At 42.3% G+C, this 18,649-nt stretch overlaps 2 protein-coding genes across 3 annotated transcripts in view; one reads left to right on the top strand and one right to left on the bottom strand.

Moving 5' to 3' along the window:
• Positions 1-129, bottom strand: part of LOC115478513 (60S ribosomal protein L18a) — a 36,209-nt gene extending 36,080 nt beyond the window's left edge. Inside the window, exon 1 of the mRNA XM_030215903.1 lies at positions 22-129. Within this exon, the coding sequence (XP_030071763.1) occupies positions 22-39 (18 nt within the window). The 5' untranslated portion in view covers positions 40-129. The remainder of the gene's footprint in view (positions 1-21) is intronic.
• A 28-nt stretch (positions 130-157) lies between these two features.
• The window catches only part of N6AMT1 (N-6 adenine-specific DNA methyltransferase 1), a 167,117-nt gene continuing 148,625 nt past the window's right edge, over positions 158-18,649 (top strand). Inside the window, exons 1-2 of one of the 2 annotated variants that reach the window (XM_030215902.1) lie at positions 158-278; positions 12,869-13,001. In XM_030215902.1, coding sequence (XP_030071762.1) covers positions 12,874-13,001 — 128 coding nt within the window. In that variant the 5' untranslated portion in view covers positions 158-278; positions 12,869-12,873. The remainder of the gene's footprint in view (positions 279-12,868; positions 13,002-18,649) is intronic. The other variant, XM_030215901.1, reaches the window with a different exon arrangement.

Genomic DNA, 18,649 nt, shown 5'->3' with positions numbered 1-18,649 from the left:
AAACTTAAGAAAAGGCCTTACAGTCCCCGATGCCTTCATGTTGCCTCTCTCACCGCCACCGAGAAAAGGAAGAGCCTTCAGAGCCCACCCTCTCTGGGCGTGACGTCACCGGAACACACACAACTGACTTCCGACTGCTGCTGCTATTAGACGAAGTGAAGCAAGTTATGGTATTTTATTGGTTGCACTGTTTATCAGTCAAATGTAGGTAGACAGAACGACGGCCGCTTTGAGCTTCTATAGTAGAGGCAGTTTAACTGATGTATAAGACTTATCTGGTAAGTTTGGTTCTCAATCTAACCTCCTTGGTTTGATTGACAGACGTGTTTTATCTATAAGTGTAGGGTGGTCTTTCATTTAATCCTTTTGAATTTTACTTCATTCGCCTCCTTTAGAGAGTACTTGTGGGTGAAGTCGGGTCTTTATAGGCATTGAGAGCTTTTCTTCTGTTTCTTCTTTGCTCTTATTTCTCTCATCATTATGGGTTTCGAGCTTACAAGATGTAGTTGCTTGGATTACCGTTAGAGTCCGTTTTGAAAATCAGGGTTCTATTAATTCCCAGTTATAGTGGTGTTGTAGCCATAGGCCACTTTAAGGGAATAAAAAGAAATAAAACAAAGAAAATAAGATGATACCTTTTTATTGGACTAACTTTATACATTTTTTAAATTAGCTGTCGAAGGCAATACCTTCATCTTCAGAGCAGAAATGAACAAATGTTGGCAAACAGACTATCAGGCTCATTTTCGAAAGAGAAGGACAGCCATCTTTCCACATAAATCGGAACATGGACGTCCATCTCCCAGAGACATCCAAAATCGGGTTCTCCAACTGAAGTCCGTTGCAAGGACATCCAAATTTCAAGGGGGCGTAGTGAAGGCGGGACTTGGGTCTTTGACCCATAATCGAAAAAAAGCAAGGACGTCCATGACGAACACTTGGATGTTTTCACGCGAATGTGTTTTTTTTACGAATAAGGCACAAAAAGGTGCCTGTAATGACCAGATGACCACTGGAGGTAATCAGGGATGACCTCCCGTTACTCCCCCAGTGGTCAGTAACCCCCTCCCACCCTCATAAAACATCTTTACAAACATTTCGTGCCAGCCTCAGATGTCTTGCTCAGGTCCATGACAGTGCATGAAGGTCCCAGTAGCAGTTTTAGTGGGTACTGCAGTGCACTTCAGACAGGCAGACCCAGGCCCTGATACATTTGTGGAGGAATCAGCGAGCTCTCCAAAACCCACTGTACCCATATCTAGGTGCCTTCCTTCACCCGTAAGGGCTATGGTAGTGGTGTACAGTTGTGGGTAGTGGGTTTTGGGGGCCTCAGCAGACAAGGTAAGGGATCTGTGTTCCTGGGAGCATTTTATGAAGTCCACTGCAGTGCCCCCTAGGGTGCCCAGTTGGTGTCCTGGCATGTCAGGGGGACCAGTGCACTACAAATGCTGGTTCCTCCCATGTCCAAATTTGACGTTTTTGACTTAGACATCTTTGGTTTTGGAAATTGCCAAAAGTCAAAGACGTGCACATCTAAGGACGTCCTTGGATTTGGACGTCTTTGACGGTGTTTTCGAAACAAAAGATGGATGTCCATCTTTTTTTTTGAAAATACGGTCTTCCCCGCCCCCGGATTTGAACGTTTTACAAAGACATCCAAATCCAAACATAGAGGTTACTTTCGAAAATGTGGAAGGTGTTATGGGCTGGGTCCTGCCTGGAATTAGGGGGAAGAGCCTAAAGTGGAGGACGCTAATTAACCACCTTATACCTACCTGAGTTTTGAAAGGAAAGAGAAGAGAGAGCAGCTGGAGACCTGGCAGTTGAAAGAAGAATATCCCCCTTTGAAGGTACTGGCTGGATTCTGGGGACTTTTGTTAGTCTGTTGTGGATAGAACTGTGTATTAAGCACAATGAGCTAGCAGCCAGGGGCTAGAGGACAGAGCTGTATACTCCTGGTGAGGAGAAAACATCTTGTCCAGGACAGAAGGCTGTTAGTACTGAGCCCAGGTGTCTGGGTGTGGGAGGCTCCGTGGGAAGACCTGTGAAAGTGTTTTAGCTGCAAGAAGGGTGCCCAGGGGGCTGGAATAAAGAGCTGCCTGATGAACATGCTGTTGTTAAGAACTGCTTAATCTACATCTAATTTGCATATTAATACAAGATAAAGAAACCAGGTTATAGTTCCCGAGGAGGAGTGTAGAGGACAGCCCAGGCAGGCCTGAGGAGTGACCCAGGAACAGAGGGTGCACCCCAGAAGGACCGGCAGCAGTTGGAGGGGGGGGGGGGCAGAAGGAACAAGGTCACCCTGAGTGGAAAAGGGACCCCGGATCTTGAATTTGGTGTGTTCAGGATGCTGGGGAAAGATTGGCTGGAGTTCTGCTCAGGAGCCACAGGCCAGTGAGGCCTGCTGGAGAGCAGAAGGAGAAGCCTCGTCTTCACAATACACTTAAGATTTTTTGGAGATGAGTGGTTAGTGAAATCATTCTGTGTCTTATTCTTACGCATTGCAGATTTAACAACTAGGGATGCATGAGATAGGTGTTGTTTCCCATGTCCAAGAATGTCTTCCACTTTGTATTTATTCTCCAACGCCTGCTGTGAGGGTCTAATAGAATACGGGGTCATCCTTCTATGATGGTCTGCAGAACCTGGGTAACAGGCAAAGCAACAGTGTCTTTTGTAATATTCAAATATTTAGTGACTGATCTCTTTTGATTGGACTGAGTGGTCTAGGAAGGAAGAGTTAAATCTAAAGTTTGAGCCAATTTGACCAGAGATTTAGAGTATGAAGCTTCCTCTAGAGAGAGCTGTGCTTTCTTCTGTGGAGAGTGATCAGCAGAAGGAGGTTTGGTCTGTTGATCTGTCTCTTGAGTACCTGGAAACTGAGGACAGGAAACACTTAGAGAACCTGCTGATGATTCAGGAGTTTTGGGAAATATATACATATCTTTAGAAGAAGATACTGACCAGGAGCCTTGTCTATTCAAGGATTGCTGCTGATGAGAAAGTGTTGAAGCTGCCAAAGAATTGGAAAAAGCAGCATTCTGCAAGTGGTCAGTTGAATCTGATGCACACTTCCTAAAGTCCTCCTGAAGTAAATCAGCTGGAACCTGGGAAGGATGTTGGTTCAGAGATGAGCCATCAGAACAGAAACCTGACATTGAGAACAATCAGCTTTGAGATTTTGATGAAGCATAGGAACTAGAAGGCAGTATGAATGCCTATCAGACCTGTTGTTTTGATGCCTAGGATGAACTGAAGTGCGCTCCTGTCAGACTTGTGAGTTCTTGTACCAAGTAGAGCGCTGCTGAGCCCAGTACTCGGACCAGGTTCTGCTTAGCCGGACAACCCCGTGTTTCACCTGCGCTGACCGCCGTTCCCCAGAGGTTGAGCCCCTAGGTGCGGGCGGCCTGCAGGACTTACCAGATGGAGCTGGAAGCGGGGTCGTGAACATATCAGCCAGGCAGGCAGCAGGCAAGAGAGTGATCCAGGTACAAGCAAAGTCAATAGGCAGGCAGCAGGCAGGGGAGTAATCCAGGAACAGGCAATATCAACAGGCAAGCAGCAGGCAGGGGAGTAATCCAGGTACAGGCAATGTCAATAGGCAAACAACAGGCGAGACAGAGTAATCCAGGCACAGGTAAAGTCAGTAGGCAGGCAGCAGGCAAGAGAGTAATCCAGGCACAGGTAAAGTCAATAGGCAGGCAGCAGGCAAGAGAATAATCCAGGTACCGGCAAAGTCAATAGGCAGGCAGCAGGCAAGAGAGTGATCCAGGTACAGGCAAAGTCAGCAACGAGGGACAAGTAGGTAAGAAGCAAACTACTGAGTAGAAAGCCGAAGCATGGAGTCCAGGAAGAGCTCAACTGATAATGTGCTGGCGTCTGACATCAGCAGGAACCAGCAGGGAGAAGGAGCACAGCCATAGGACAAGAGCAGGGGAAGGAGGAACCGGAAGACCAATAGGAGAGAAACAAGGGAAGCCAGGCAGAGGGAGAGCAGACACAGGTGGGTGGAAGCAAAGCAATCAAGGAGCCTGCAACCACCGCTCTCTGAACAAACCCAGAGAAGAACTATACACACATGGCTCAGGGCAGTGCCAGTCAAGTGTGCATGTCGACAGGACCCCGCGCAGCCCGAGGACGCCGCTTGCGTTGAGGTAGGGGATATGACAGGTATTAACAGACCAGACATTCAACAATAACAGTTCTAATAACTTCCATAATTAAATTAATACCACCATCTGTTGCCCACCTGTAAGTGGCCTTTCTTCCCAGATGTTCACATTTTTGTTGCGCCCATTTCGCCAAACCTGAGCAATTATCTGGCTCTTCCACAGTTTTCCACCTCCAGGGGAGTGATTTTACTTTATTCATCAGCCACTGCTCTGTAGAGACGTTCTAAAGTATCACCCTTGCAATGGGCATCTACATAAAAAAACAATAACATTAGTATTTTACACAATTCCAAATATGCTGCCACAATTCTTTGCCCCACAAATCCTTGATATATTTTCCAATTATTTTTATACCAAGTAGGTAGCCACATGGCTAATCCATTTGCCATGGACCATGAATCAGTATATTTATGACATTGCCCTAAATTCTCAGTTTTCAAAGCCATATAGGCAGCATATAACTCGGCATATTGACTACTTCCTCCTTCTCCACTACATTCTAATGAACGTTCTATTTTTGGATTGTAGGCTACCGCTTTCCACATTCTCTTTCCTTCTTTCCTCCAACATACTTAGCAGAACCATCTATATACCACGCATGTTGCTGCTCCTCATTAGTTAATTGAGCATAGGCTTTTCCCCACCTGACTGGGCTCTCCACCCGTTCAAGGGGTTTTAGCCCAGTTTGTCCTGTTTCTGGAAGGGCTGCCACTTTTTCATGCATCAAGGGAATTCCCCCAATCCCTGATTTCCATTTAATTATGCTAGCTTCTAGTGCATGCCCTATCCAATGAGTTTTTGGGGAGCTATGTATCCATTGCATTGTTGGTATTTCAGGTCTCAGGACAACAACATGTCCTATAGTTAACTGCTCGGTATCCACCAGAGCCCAATAACATGCTAATAGCTGTTTCTCAAAAGGAGTATGTTTTCTTTCCTACATCTAAAAACCTATGACTCTAAATCCCCAGTGTTACCCGAATCCTTTGTTTTTGCCAATAGCTCTAATTATATTTCAACTGTTTTTATTGATGATTCAACATTATAAACATTTTAACATTGCCAGTACATCTATCATTGGGCATTATAAGTAATACAGCATATTAACTTGTATACATCAATAAATTCCATCATCAATAGTTTTATGCATCTTCCCCTGGTCCCTTTGCCTACCCTCCCAAACATGCTCATTAACAGCCAAACGTACATTTAAGGGGGGGTGTTTTGTTAAATATACCTCACAGTCATCTTTTATATTCCCCCCTCCTTCTCCCCTTCCTTCTTCCCCCCCCCCCCCCCACCCTCTCCCCCCTGATATTCATTAATAGTTACATTGTGTTTATGAGTTCAGGTATGTGTACCATTATTCTATAATGTTATCAAAGCTTATTGAGTACAAGACTCCGGCCTCTCTGCGTTAAGGTATCCAACATAGGCCCCCAAACTTTAAGGAAGCATTTTTTCCCACGACATGAGCCTTTTGCATTTCTTGCTTCCCATGTCATTAAAAGATGCACCTGATTTCGCCATTGCCAGTAATCTGGGGGTTTATCCGAAGTCCAACATTGCAAAATACACTTTTTGGCTACCAAACATAATTTGCGACTTAACAATATTTCATCTGCCGTAAGGCCACGGAATGCTCCTGGGCAATCCAATAGTAATTGCACCGGAGTGCCCACTATAGTACGTGAAATGATTGAATTCATAAATGCCAGTATCTTTTCCCAAAAAAACTGTATTTTTGTGCATTCCCAAAATGCATGATAGAACGAGTTTTCCTCCAGTGTGCATTTCATACAGGTTGGTGTGTCAATCCCTCCTACTTTATAGAACTGGCGTTGTGTGAAGTATGCTCTATGTATTATTCTAAATGCACATTCTCTATAATTTGCTCCATTAATCAGTTTAGGGATGTTCCGAATGTATGCTGCTATGTCCCAATTAGATAAATCTACTTTTGTATCTGCTTCCCACCTACGGCGAAGTTGTGACCAATCTCTATCTGACCTCAAAGTCCACAATTGTTTGTGGAGCTGCGAAATTGTGGGGGCTTCCTCTGATATTTCATCATAAAACTGTTTAATTTTCTCCCCCAATTGAAACTTAAGCTCTTCTGCATCAAGTGTTTGTATATAGTGTTTTATCTGACCATACCCAAACACATCCTCCCAGTTTGCAGCGTCAGTGGGTATTAGTTGACTTAGAGGTTTAATTTTCCCTTCTAAATCTATTATCGTTTTTAGACATGTGAGCCCTCTCCTTGCCCACCTCCGAAACACCTGATTTTCCAATCCTGGCATAAACAACGGGTTCCCCCTTATGGTCAACAGTTCTGTCATATTCGGTTGTCCCCCCAGTTTTGCCCCCAAGTATTTCCATGCTTCTTGTAGAGGAGTCAGTATTATACTACCCTTAAATTTCTTTGGCACCGATTTATTATTGAGATGCAGCAAGGTCACCATATTATAGGGACTAAAGTATATCTTTTCTAATTCTAGCGGGGTGTGTGTGTTTGCAGAAAAAATCCAATCTCTCACTAACCGCAACAGGCTTGCCAGATTATAGTATTGTAGATTAGGCAATCCCAATCCACTCTGCTGCCAGGTCCCCAGCATCAACTGCAACTTCAGTTTAGCCTTTCTCTTTGCCCAACAGAACTGTCCTACCATTCGATAGAATCGTTTGATATCTTTCTGTAATAATCTCAATGGCAGGACTTGTAATACATATAGCCATCTGGGCAATATTACCATTCGTATGAGACAAACTCGACCTATTAGTGGCACCGGTAACATCTTCCAGGTTGCCAGCTGTTGTTCTGTTTGACTGAACAATCTATTGACATTTAGGCTGTATATGTCTCCTGTCTGAGAAGCAAGCAAAATTCCCAGGTACCTAAAAGAACCCTCTACCCATCTCAGTGGGAATTCTGCTCTCCAAAGAGATTTGGTATTAACTGGTATCGCCAGGGCTTCTGACTTATCCAGATTTAATTTGAATCCTGAATGATCTCCAAATTCCTTAATTATTTCTAGAAGATCTGCAAGTGATGTCTTTGGGTTAGTAAGTGCTACCAGCAAATCATCCGCAAATGCTGCAATTTTAAATTTCATCGATCCAATCTCCACTCCCCTAATGGATCTTACTGAAATTATGTCTCGTATCAACGGGTCTAAGTATAATGCAAATAGTAACGGGGAGAGTGGACATCCCTGGCGTGTCCCTCTCGTGATCTCAAAATTTGCCGATACCATTCCATTTACCATGATCCGTGCTCTAGGGGTGGTATATAGTGCTTTAATTGCTTGTACAAACCATCCTGAAAACCCATATCTACTTAAAACTGAAAATAAAAAAGGCCATTCCACACGATCAAATGCGTTTTCGGCATCAAAACTGACCAATAAAGCACTTTCTGCAGACCCTTTAAGATGTTCTAAAGATAGTAAAATACTTCGCAAGTTTTTAGTTACAGATCGACCCTGCACAAACCCCACCTGTGCTTCATGTGTCAAATTTGGTAATACCGCCCCTAGTCTCTTGGCTAATATTTTTGCAAATAATTTGACTTCACAATTCAGTAGTGAAATAGGTCTGTAGGAGGATACATGCTGCGCATCGCGCTTAGGCTTTGGCAGCACTATAATTTGAGCCAAATTAAGATTTTCCGGTAATTTCCCCTTCATCACCCATTCATTAAATACCTCAGTTAATATGGGGGCTATGTTTTCTCCCAACAATTTATAAAATTCAGATTTTAAGCCATCAGGTCCGGGTGCCTTTCCCAATTTGCTTTGGCCAATTGCCCAAACAATTTCATCACAACTTATGGGTTCGTTCAGTTGTTGGAGTTCTGTCTGTCTCAGCAAAGGGGTTTCAATATTTTGCAAGTAAAGATCATTCTGTAAACCCTGATTCTCCCCAGCACTATAGAGCTGTTGGTAGTAAACCTGAAAAATTTTATTGATTTCTTCATCCTTGTTTATTAGTTTTCCGTCTTTGCCTTTAATAGCACCTATGTGTCTTGCTGTTGATTGTGATGCAATCAGTTTAGCCAGGAATTTACCACTTTTGTTCCCATGTTTATAAAGTTGGAAACGATAATAACTTTGGGACTTTATTGCCCTCTCATGCAGCAGTGCATTTATCTCTGTTTGGACTGAGATTATTTCTTTATGTATCTTTGGAGCCGGGTTCTGCCCATATCGAGTATTCAAGCGTAAAAGTTGTTTTTCTAATCTCAATAATTCTCTATCACGTTGTTTTTTGTAATTGCTAACATAGCTGATAATTTCCCCTCGGATGACTGCCTTTGCTGCCTCCCAATACGTGGGCGCCTCTAGTACTGATCCTTCATTGAAGTGTTTGTACTCCTCCCATTTAGCTATTAAATATTCTCTAAATTTCCCGCTTTTATAAAGGTAACTAGGAAATGACCAATTTCCCCCTCTTTGGGAATTATTATCTCCCAATTGCCAAGTCATCCAAACTGTGGCATGATCTGAAATCACACAAGGGCCAATTTCTACTTCATGTATATCGGTAAAAATCTTGCGTGACACTAACAGGTAATCAATTCTAGAATGGGTTTGATGAGCCCTTGATTGGTGTGTATATTCTCTCTCTGTTGGATGCAACGTGCGCCATACATCTAAAAGGTCTAATGTATTGCACATGTCAGGTAAACCTCTAGTGTTCCTTTCCCCTCGTGCCATTGATGGGTGAGATTTATCAATTTGTGGATTCCATGGCATATTAAAGTCCCCACCCATTATCACCGGTAGGGCCTCCATGTTGGCAATGGTTGTAGTTACTTTTTTATAAAATTTAAGGTCCAATGTATTTGGGGCGTACACACTACCTAAAATTATTTTTTTCCTGGCAATAGTAACCTTACAAAACACAAAGCGACCCATTGTATCTTTATGCTGATTATGAATTTGGGTCACCACTCCTTTCCTGATAAGGATGGCCACACCCCCCTTATTGCCCACCGCTGGTGAAGCAATGCAGTCTCCCACCCACCACTTAACCAACTTTGCGTGTTCTTCATCAGATAAATGGGTTTCCTGCAGTATCGCTATGTCTACCCTTAGTCTTTGCAAATGCTGTAAGATTTTAGATCTTTTAATAGGGGAGTGTATACCACCTATATTCCAAGTGACAATTTTAATCATCTTGTGTAATATAAGTTCACATTATCCTTAATTGACAAACTCATATTTAAATTCATGAGGAGCCCTCCCAGCCTATGGCTCCCCATCTCGTCACATATTAGCTGTTCTCTTAGTCTGATGTTAATGCATTTTATGGTACACCGTGTCTTTTCTTCCATTTCTTTGACATATTTAACCCTCCGCATCAATTCTCTCCGCTTCCAATTCCCCGCTAGCCCATCCCCCCCTCCCATATCCCTCCCTCTCCCTCCCCGTCTCCCTTTACCATGTGCTTCCTTATATGAAGCCGTCACTTTTTAACGCTAACCCACCTTCTCCCCTTATTACTGTTAATTCTTAGTTCTTCTAGAACCTTATTATTTCATTTTTTACATTTTAACATTTCTCAACCTTTAAACTTCTAAGTATACTCCCCTTCTTAAACTCCCCCCTTTATATTGAGCATAACCATCATAACAGTATTAACATAAAGAATTAAATACCAACAAAACCGAATAGCAGTTTTACCACCATCTGTGCCAGAGTCTCTCAATGGTATCTGCCCCTTAAGAATTCTCCTGCTTCAAATTTGTTGAATATAGTTAATCGCATCCAGAGCTAGATTTCGCCCAGCCTCATAGCTGCCGTTCTTTTCGGGCTCACGCAGGTTCTGTATCCTCAGGAACAGCCTTATCCGAGTGTTCTATCTGCGCAATAAAGTCTTTTGCCTCCCTTTCAGATGTGAATGAACGTAGTTTGCCCCCATGTGTTATTTTCAATGTAGCCGGATATTGCAGGCTAAAACGGATCTTCAAAGCAAATAATTTTGAACACACGGTAGAAAACGCTTTTCTCTTGGCTGCAACACCTGCTGAGTAGTCTTGAAAGCAGAGTATTTTTGCTTTTTCATAGGTCAGAGAGTTATTTGATCTTGCTGCCTGCAAAATATATTGCTTGTGCATAAAATTGAGTACTTTGCAGATAATTAGTCGTGGCTTAACAGCGTTCATCTGGCGAACTCCCAGCCGATGCGCACGTTCAATTCTTAAAGGACCAAGCTCTGCTGGAAATTCAATACTTTTGGTCAGCCATTGTTCTAGAATCCTCTCCAGCTGCTTTCCCCCGAGCGCTTCAGGTAAGCCAACCAAGCGGATGTTATTCCGTCTGGAACGGTTTTCCAGATCCTCAATTTTAGATTCCAAATCGGATATCGTTTTCTGCACAGTTTTTTGAGAGTTCTCCACTCCCGTCAGCCTGTTTTCCACTTCGCTGACTGTAGTTTGGAACGCTATGCATTCCTTAGTCAAATCCTCTATTTTCGTGTTCAACTGTTCCAATTTAGTATCCAATTTTTGGTCAAGTGGAATCAGCCGTCGATCTAATAGATCTTCCATCACCCCCGTTAATTCGGAGGTGATCTCAGCCACCCACGCCGAAGACACCGATGGATTTGTTTCGGGGAAGGCCGTCGCCATTTTGTCTTCGGCCGTCCTTCCCCTCTGTCTTTCTTTTTGGGCTGCTTTCGTCGCCATATCTAGTTTTTCTCTCGTTTTGCTCGACCAGATTGTTGCCCTGGGTCCTTTTCTAGCGATTATTGCAAATTAGAAGGGTTTAATTCTCCTTTAAATGCGGGAATTCTCAGGCAGGCTTCGGAGAGAGATTCACCTGCAACCTCTCTTCACCATAGCGTCACGTGACCCCCCCAATAGCTCTAATTAGCATAATGTTCATTCACTGAGACACTTAATTCTGCTTCTAGTTGCACTGGCCACAGATCCAAAGCAATCTGTGTTGTCTGCTCAAAAGCCTGTTTAAAAAAAAAAAAACAACTGTTGCTCATCTCCCTTCCACTCAAGGTCATAGTTTTTCCTGATTACCCGGTGCTAGCATTTTACTTATGTGCTGCTTGCAATAAACAAATTCCTATACCTAAAAGTTTCCCTGCCTGAGACTTTCCTTGTATCTTATTAAGATTTATCTCCCATCCCTTGTACTTTATATGTGCAATTAATGGCTCCAAATGAGTCTAAACATAATTTCTTTTTGTTAATTTTCTCTCTTCGTTTCTTATATTTATACTGCTCCACTCTTACGCGGTACGCTCAGTTATCATTTTAACTGCGTAAATCACACATCATTCTAATTCTGTACTTTTTCTATGCTGTTTATCCCGGCTGTAACAGGTTTTCAGATAAGCAATACTGTTACATAGTAACATAGTAAATTACGGCAGATAAAGACCTGTATGGCCCATCCAGTCTGCCCAACAAGATAAACTCATTTTACATGGTATGTGATATTGTTACCTCATCCCTACCTGAGATTTCAACAACACTCTCCTCTTCTTTCCCTTTTTCTGCTTAAAATGTTCCACTCCCCTCTATGAATCGTCCCACCAGAGTCGCCAATATGTACTGCTATGGATTACAGCCTGTTTTACTGACACAGACTACTTTAATAATTACTGTGGATTCTTTTGGATTCGTATTAGGTAAATGAGACCTTTATTAGAGGTTCTAAAATCTACAATGATTAAGATATATACACACAATGATGAGCTTTATAAAAAGAAACAATACCTATCTATAAACAATCATTACATCACTGGTCTCTACATCTAAGCAATGCTAAGAGTTCCTAGACCAGGAAAAGAAGCAATAAAACAATCATCACTGGTCCTTACATCATCCAGGCTCTTATCAACTGGGGGGGGGGGGGGCCCTGTTCACAGCGAAAGCCAAGAGTTTCTTTGACTAGGAACATGGTTCTCTGCGCAGTTCGTATGTTACAGATGAGCTCCCAGTTTCACTGAAAGAAACTCCCTTTTTATTAGGCTTAGAGCTCATGTTCAGAGCTAAGAAAAATTACAGGATGCTTCTCTGTTTAGGTAAACAAGCCATACTGTGGGAATGTGGTCACATGTTTCCTAGTCCAGGTGGCCGGTCTGAACTCGAAAACAGGCCCCATCTTTCCCTTCACATAAATTAATTAGAGCTGTGTCTTATCTTCTACATTTCAACTTATTTTCACACAATCAAAGTTAAACAATCATTTTTAAATAGAATTACTTCTAATCACAAATACAGACCCCAAGTGCACTGGTCGGTCAAGGCAGAGTTGAAAAACAATCTTTTAAAATTCATTTCCACTACAGCACCTTAGTAAAAGGACCCTTAAATTTTGTACTTGATGCAATGCAGAATGCAGTAACTTGCCCAAGATGTTTGTTTCATGTGTGATTTTATGTGGTTCTTTTATGTAATTAATGATTTTGTATGTTATATGGTAGATTGTATGGTATAGAAATTTATAAAATAAATAAAAGGTGCATCAGTAGGATTTGAACCCTGCGCTTACACTGGTGCTTAGCCTGCTGTAAGCCTGCTGTAACCACTAGGCAACTCCTCCACTCCAAAATGAAACTGATCTTCTATTTTGTGAAGAAGATCACTTGTTTCTGCTGGCCCTCATTCTATTTCATTCTGGTCTGATTTGTCCTACAGTCAGAAGATAATAGTCTGTTTCTTTCCCTAGGTATAATGTATCCTACACCTCTTTACTCGCTTGTTGGACATGAGAATTTTAGTGAGGTGTATGACCCAGCTGAAGACACTTTTCTTTTAATTGATGCTCTGGAAAAAGATGCAGATGAATTAAAGAAACGGAGGTATTATTTGTTGAAGTGCCTTTCCATTGGGATTGCTCCATCTTTGTTTCACAATAGATTTTCTTAGCACTCCAGGGCTTTTACAACTATACAGACTGTTACAGATGTTACTCAGTTGTTTTGTATATGTTAAGATAGTGCTACTTGTTGAATTAGTTTAAAACCACTGCTGTGAATGAAAAGACTTACACTTAACAGTTGGTTTATGATTGTACATGTCTATAGATTATTAACATCTACATCTGACAAAGTGAACTCTGGTTCTTAGATGCTCATGCCTCGATAAATCAATTAGACTATATGACACCACCTGCCTCTGTGATATTTTGTTACATCAGACTAAGATGGCCACCCCTTTTAAAGTTAAAATCTGCAGTTCAATCTTTAGAGAAAATATATTGCAATTAAGTCAAGCACATAGCTGAACAGCAGGATAGGGCCTCAGAAAAAAACATATACTTTCTTCATCTATCAGTCCAGCTTTACACTGGAATGAAGGTGTCCAAAGAGAAAAGACACCCCAAAGCACTAATAAAGAATCTCAAACCAGAAAACTGTTGCTGCTAGGGGATTCCATTATCAGAGGCATTAACTTTGGAACACAGTTCAAGGGGCCCAGCAAAGTGAAATGCCTTCCAGGCTCCTCAGCTACTAGGAGTACCAGGCAAATACTGACTATAATCAGAGAAGAAACGAAGGAGTCTAACAGTGATGTTGTTATCCACCTGGAAACAAATGACCTATCCAATAATGCCCCACTTGCAGCGGAGAAAGCTTTTCAGAAGCTGGGGGAGGGGTTAAAACCTTTGGTACAAATAGTAGCTTTTTTCTGAAATACTACTTACTTTTGGAGAAAAGTTTACAATATACCTAGAATTTCTATGGGTGGCTTAAAGCCTGGTGTCATCAAGAAGGTTTTAGATACATAGGAGGATGGGGCAATACATGGAAAAACAAAAGACTATATTGTAACAATGGGCTGCACCTCACTGTGGCAGAAAAAAAGTCCTTGGTGAAAAATTCAGACAATATATTTCTAGGCGTTTAAACTAGAGGGCGGGGGTGGCTTATGGAGGCAGGTCACTTCCAGTGGTCATCCCCAGCTAAAGACAAGATACGCCAGTAGTAAAGAAAGCGATGAAAACAACAATCTTAGCAAATCACTTTTTACCAGTACAGGAGGAAATGAGACTAAAGAAAAAACTAAACAGAAGATAAGACTGCCACTGAAATGTAGCTGGAAAGCAATGACCACAAATGCTTGCAAGTCTAAGCAACAAAGTTCATGATCTGCAAGCCCTGATGTTAGAGACAGACTTAGACATTGTTGCTATCACGGAGATATGGTTCAATGATTCCCATGAATGGGATGCAAATATACCAGGCTACAATCTATTTAGGAAGGATAGAGATGGTTGTAAAGGTGGAGGAGTAACTGTTATGTGAGAAATGATATCATAGCGACTGAAATGCCAGGGGCCTGAGGAAAGGAAGCTATATGGATCACCTTGAAAAGAGATGATGGAACCTCTGTCCACATGGGTGTTGTCTACAGACCTCCGTCACAATTAGGGGAACTAGATGAAGATCTGGTTACAGATATCCAAAAGTTGGGAAAGAAAAGAGAGGTGCTGTTGCTGGGAGATTTCAACCTGCTGGATGTGGATTGGAAAGTTCCATCTGCGGAATCAGAAAGAATTAGAGGGAAATGGGAGTTGATATACTGCCTTTCTGAGGTTTTTGCAACTACATTCAAAGCGGTTTACATATATTCAGGTACTTATTTTGTACCAGGGGCAATGGAGGGTTAAGTGACTTGCCCAGAGTCAGAAGGAGCTGCAGTGGGAATCAAACTCAGTTCCTCAGGATCAAAGTCCACTGGACTAACCACTAGGCTACTCCTTCACTCATGGATGCCTTTCAAAGTGCTCTGCTCAGATAAATGGTGATAGAACCCACAAGAGAAGGAACAACACTGGATCTGGTTCTCACAAATGGGGAAAGTGTGTCTAATGTCTGTTGTAAATTTAGGGGTCCAGAGCCCCCCAAGAAGGCTGGAGTGAACTTAAATCTGACTCCATCTCTAAATAGCACTAGTACTGGGGTAATCAAGGAGTTGTGAAGTTCTAAAAGGAATTGCCACTAAGAGAGATGTTAGGTCTAAGGAAAAGATACCAGCCTTATGACAAACTGGATTTAGATTACAAGTTATACAATGCAGTGAAAGATAGCTTGATACAGCAAAAGCATTTATACTTACAGCCTTTCATCATTAAGTGAAGCCCACAAATCATCATTTGGAATGAGGAGTTTATTTGCCAAGGTACAAGTCAAATCAGTGATTGACAACAGGCACGTACAATCAATTAATTATAGGAATATAATAATCCAGCTGCAAACAGGTGTTAATTCCAAATCTTTTATAATTTCTTTTACCAATTAGAAGTTTTACAAGGGAAAGCAATTAGGTAATTTGTCAATTCTGCTGGACACATTGGTTTCCCTTGGAGAGAGAGAGTGGCAACCCTTTTCTCTCTAGCTTAAACCAGGAAATACTCTGATTTTTATAGGTGCCCTCAGGATATGGATAATATGACAGTAGATATACCTGATTGGATTTATGCTAATGTCATGGTTGTCACTGATTGGCTCATGCTAATGAGTAGCTTCTATCTTGCTAACATGGTTTTGTCTTTAGCTCGCTTGACCACAAATCTTAAGCAAGACCCTGCATCCAGCTACACTTTTCCTTTCTCACACCATGGCTGACCACAATCCTGCTCACAGGAAAGTCTCATTTCTCAACTTGTTTTTCTAACTTACATTAGAGAAAATTCCACTCTGCAACAGATACGGCTTCCATTTTGTGCTGAAATCCTCCATTTTGTTTCCATATCTATTGACCTAACTTTTCCTAATTTAGCTTATTTAGGCCTCAATCTGGGCTACAAACTAGGCCATACTTTTCCAGTAAGCTCCCAGTTATGTCAGCCATCAGATTTCTGACTCAGCCAAGGTCTGTAATGGCCTGAGCTCTATGACTGGGCCCGCCACCATTCCAGTGGGGGGGGTCTCTGGCTGTACCATAATTATACATGTCCAAGTGGGTGTTCAACTGGGCAGCAGTGATCAAACAGTTTGGTTTGATATAACAGCTAAATGTCTGGATCTGTTCGAATGGTATGCAATAATGGTTCCAAGTAGAGCAAAAAGAGGAGGGGAACAGGGCAACCCTGCCCAGTACCCTGACAGGAAAAGAGGCAGTGGGGTACCATTCACTAAGATCTTAGCAGTAGGATTCGTATATAGTGTCTTCAAGACCTGCAAATACCAGCCATCCAACCCCATATAATTTAAGATCTGAAACAGATAGGGCCAGTGGATTCTGGAAGATCATCAGGTTTACCAGACTTGGGTATTAACATTATAAATGCCGTGTTGGCACATGCTGAGATGGAAGTATTATAATACGAAAGCAAGGGGTGCCATCATGAGTTTGTAAAATTCAGATGTGTAGCCATCTGGTCCAGGAGCTATACAATTCTTAATGGTTTAACAGCTTTTTTGGTATTTGCTGGCCTAAATAGGGGAGTTAAGATGTATAATCATCTCTGAATTAAATCTAGGCAGCCCTGAATCCTCAAGTAGTCGATAAGATTGGGGCCCTCTCCCAGGTTAGGAGTGCTGTACATGTGACTGAAATAATTATAAAAGATTTTTGCTCTATCTGGCATACAGTGGGCTTGGAAGGTCCTGCTCAGTCTTAAGGGTGGAGACATAATGGGGTCCTTGCCAAGTTCTAGTAATTTGTGCGAGCAATTTCCCCAGTCGATATCCATATCTAAAAAAGATTTATTTACAGAAAAACAACATTTTTTTCGTATGTTCATGGAACAAAGAGTTTAGGATCATCTGAGTAAGTAAGAGGATGTATTTAGTGGCTGATGAAGGCCACGCTTAGCCCTAGCATTTGCTTTTCCAAATGAATAATGCCCTGTGAAATTCACATGGCTCGGGCCACAGTATAGGAAACATCCCCACACAGTACTGCTTTCAGAGTGTTCCAAGTTCAACTGTGGGTTTGAGATATGTTGGGAATTGAAGTAGCGTATTCCTCCCATTTGTTCAACAGCATGGAAATGTTTGTCCTGAAATAGATAAGCAGGGAATGGCCATCTATTGCGAGTACCACTGGAGAGATTAAGGTCAACATCATCTACTATAATAATTTGCACCTCCAACGATCTGAAGCTGACTCCGTGGTACACTGAAGTGAAGGGTTCGTAATGTTCGTAAGTCTGTCATGATAGCGGGGATGGGACGACTTCCCTATGAAGAAAGACTAAGGAGGCTAGGGCTTTCAGCTTGGAGAAGAGACGGCTGAGGCAGTGGCGTAGCTAGGGTAGTTGACACCCGGGGCCGGTCATTTTTTAACACCCCCCCTCCAAATTCCAGTACTAGGCATGCCGAGAATACAAAACACTCAGGACCTTAGAGAAATTCTACCATACCATAAGCAGTCATTTCTACGAATCACACAAGGAAAAGGAAAGTATCTTAACAGTGGTGTTCCTAGGGGGGCTGACACCCGGGGCGGATCGCTGATGTGCCCCGCCCCCCGGGTGCAGCGCCCCCCCCCCGGCAAGAGGACACCCCCCCACCCCGGCGAAACAACCCCTCCCCCCGGGTGCACGCCGCTGGGGGGGTGCCGCGCGCCAGTCAGCTTCGTTCGTTTCCATTCTCCCTCTGCCCCGGAACAGGTTACTTCCTGTTCCGGGGCAGAGGGAGCATGGAAACGAACAAAGCTGACAGCTCGCGGCACCCCCCCCAGCGGCGTGCACCCGGGGCGGACTGCCCCCACCGCCCCCCTTGGTACGCCACTGCATCTTAAACACTACATTGAGCACTAGAACATCAGTTCACCTATTGTAAAATGAAACCAGACAGAATAGTACAGATTGGCGATCCTGCACAGTCAATGCCAACTGAAAGCCGTCTTTTTCACAAACACAGATACACCCTAATCCACTATAGAATAAGTAATCATAAACTTTCTATTTAGACAAAAATTAAATTGAACCTCCAAGATGCAACACCACAGAAACAGAAAATGTCCCCTAGTATTGTGCAAAATATAAAGACAGCAGATGTAAATTTTAAATAACTAACAAGTACCAATCACCACTTTACAAATTAACAAATAGAAATAAAACAAATATAGAAAATAAAATAATACCATTTTATTGGACTAATACATTTAGCTTTCAGAGGCCAAAACATCCTTCCTCAGGTCAATACAGTATAGTACTGTTACAGTATCCTATCCTGACCTGAGGAAGGGGGTTTTGGTCTACGAAAGTTAGCCAAAATGTATTAAAATTAGTCCAATAAAAATATTACCTTGTTTACATGTTCTATTATAAACATTTATTAACACAGCTACAATACTGCTTTATCCTAAAGCAAAAAAATAAAAATATATATTTTATTTACAGTTTGTTGTCTCTGGTTTCTGCTTGCCTCATCTTCTTTTCACTATCTTCCTTCCATCCAGCATCTGTCTTCGTTCTCTCTCTGCCATCCAGTGTCTGCCCCCTCCATCCAATGTCTGCCCTCTCTGCTGTCCGCTCCATCCAATGTCTGCCCTC

Source organism: Microcaecilia unicolor, chromosome 10 (genome assembly GCF_901765095.1).
Source record: "Microcaecilia unicolor chromosome 10, aMicUni1.1, whole genome shotgun sequence".
Taxonomy (NCBI): Eukaryota; Metazoa; Chordata; class Amphibia; order Gymnophiona; family Siphonopidae; genus Microcaecilia; species Microcaecilia unicolor.
The sequence above is the reverse complement of the archived record's forward strand: the minus strand, read 5'-3'. Positions and strand labels throughout refer to the sequence as shown.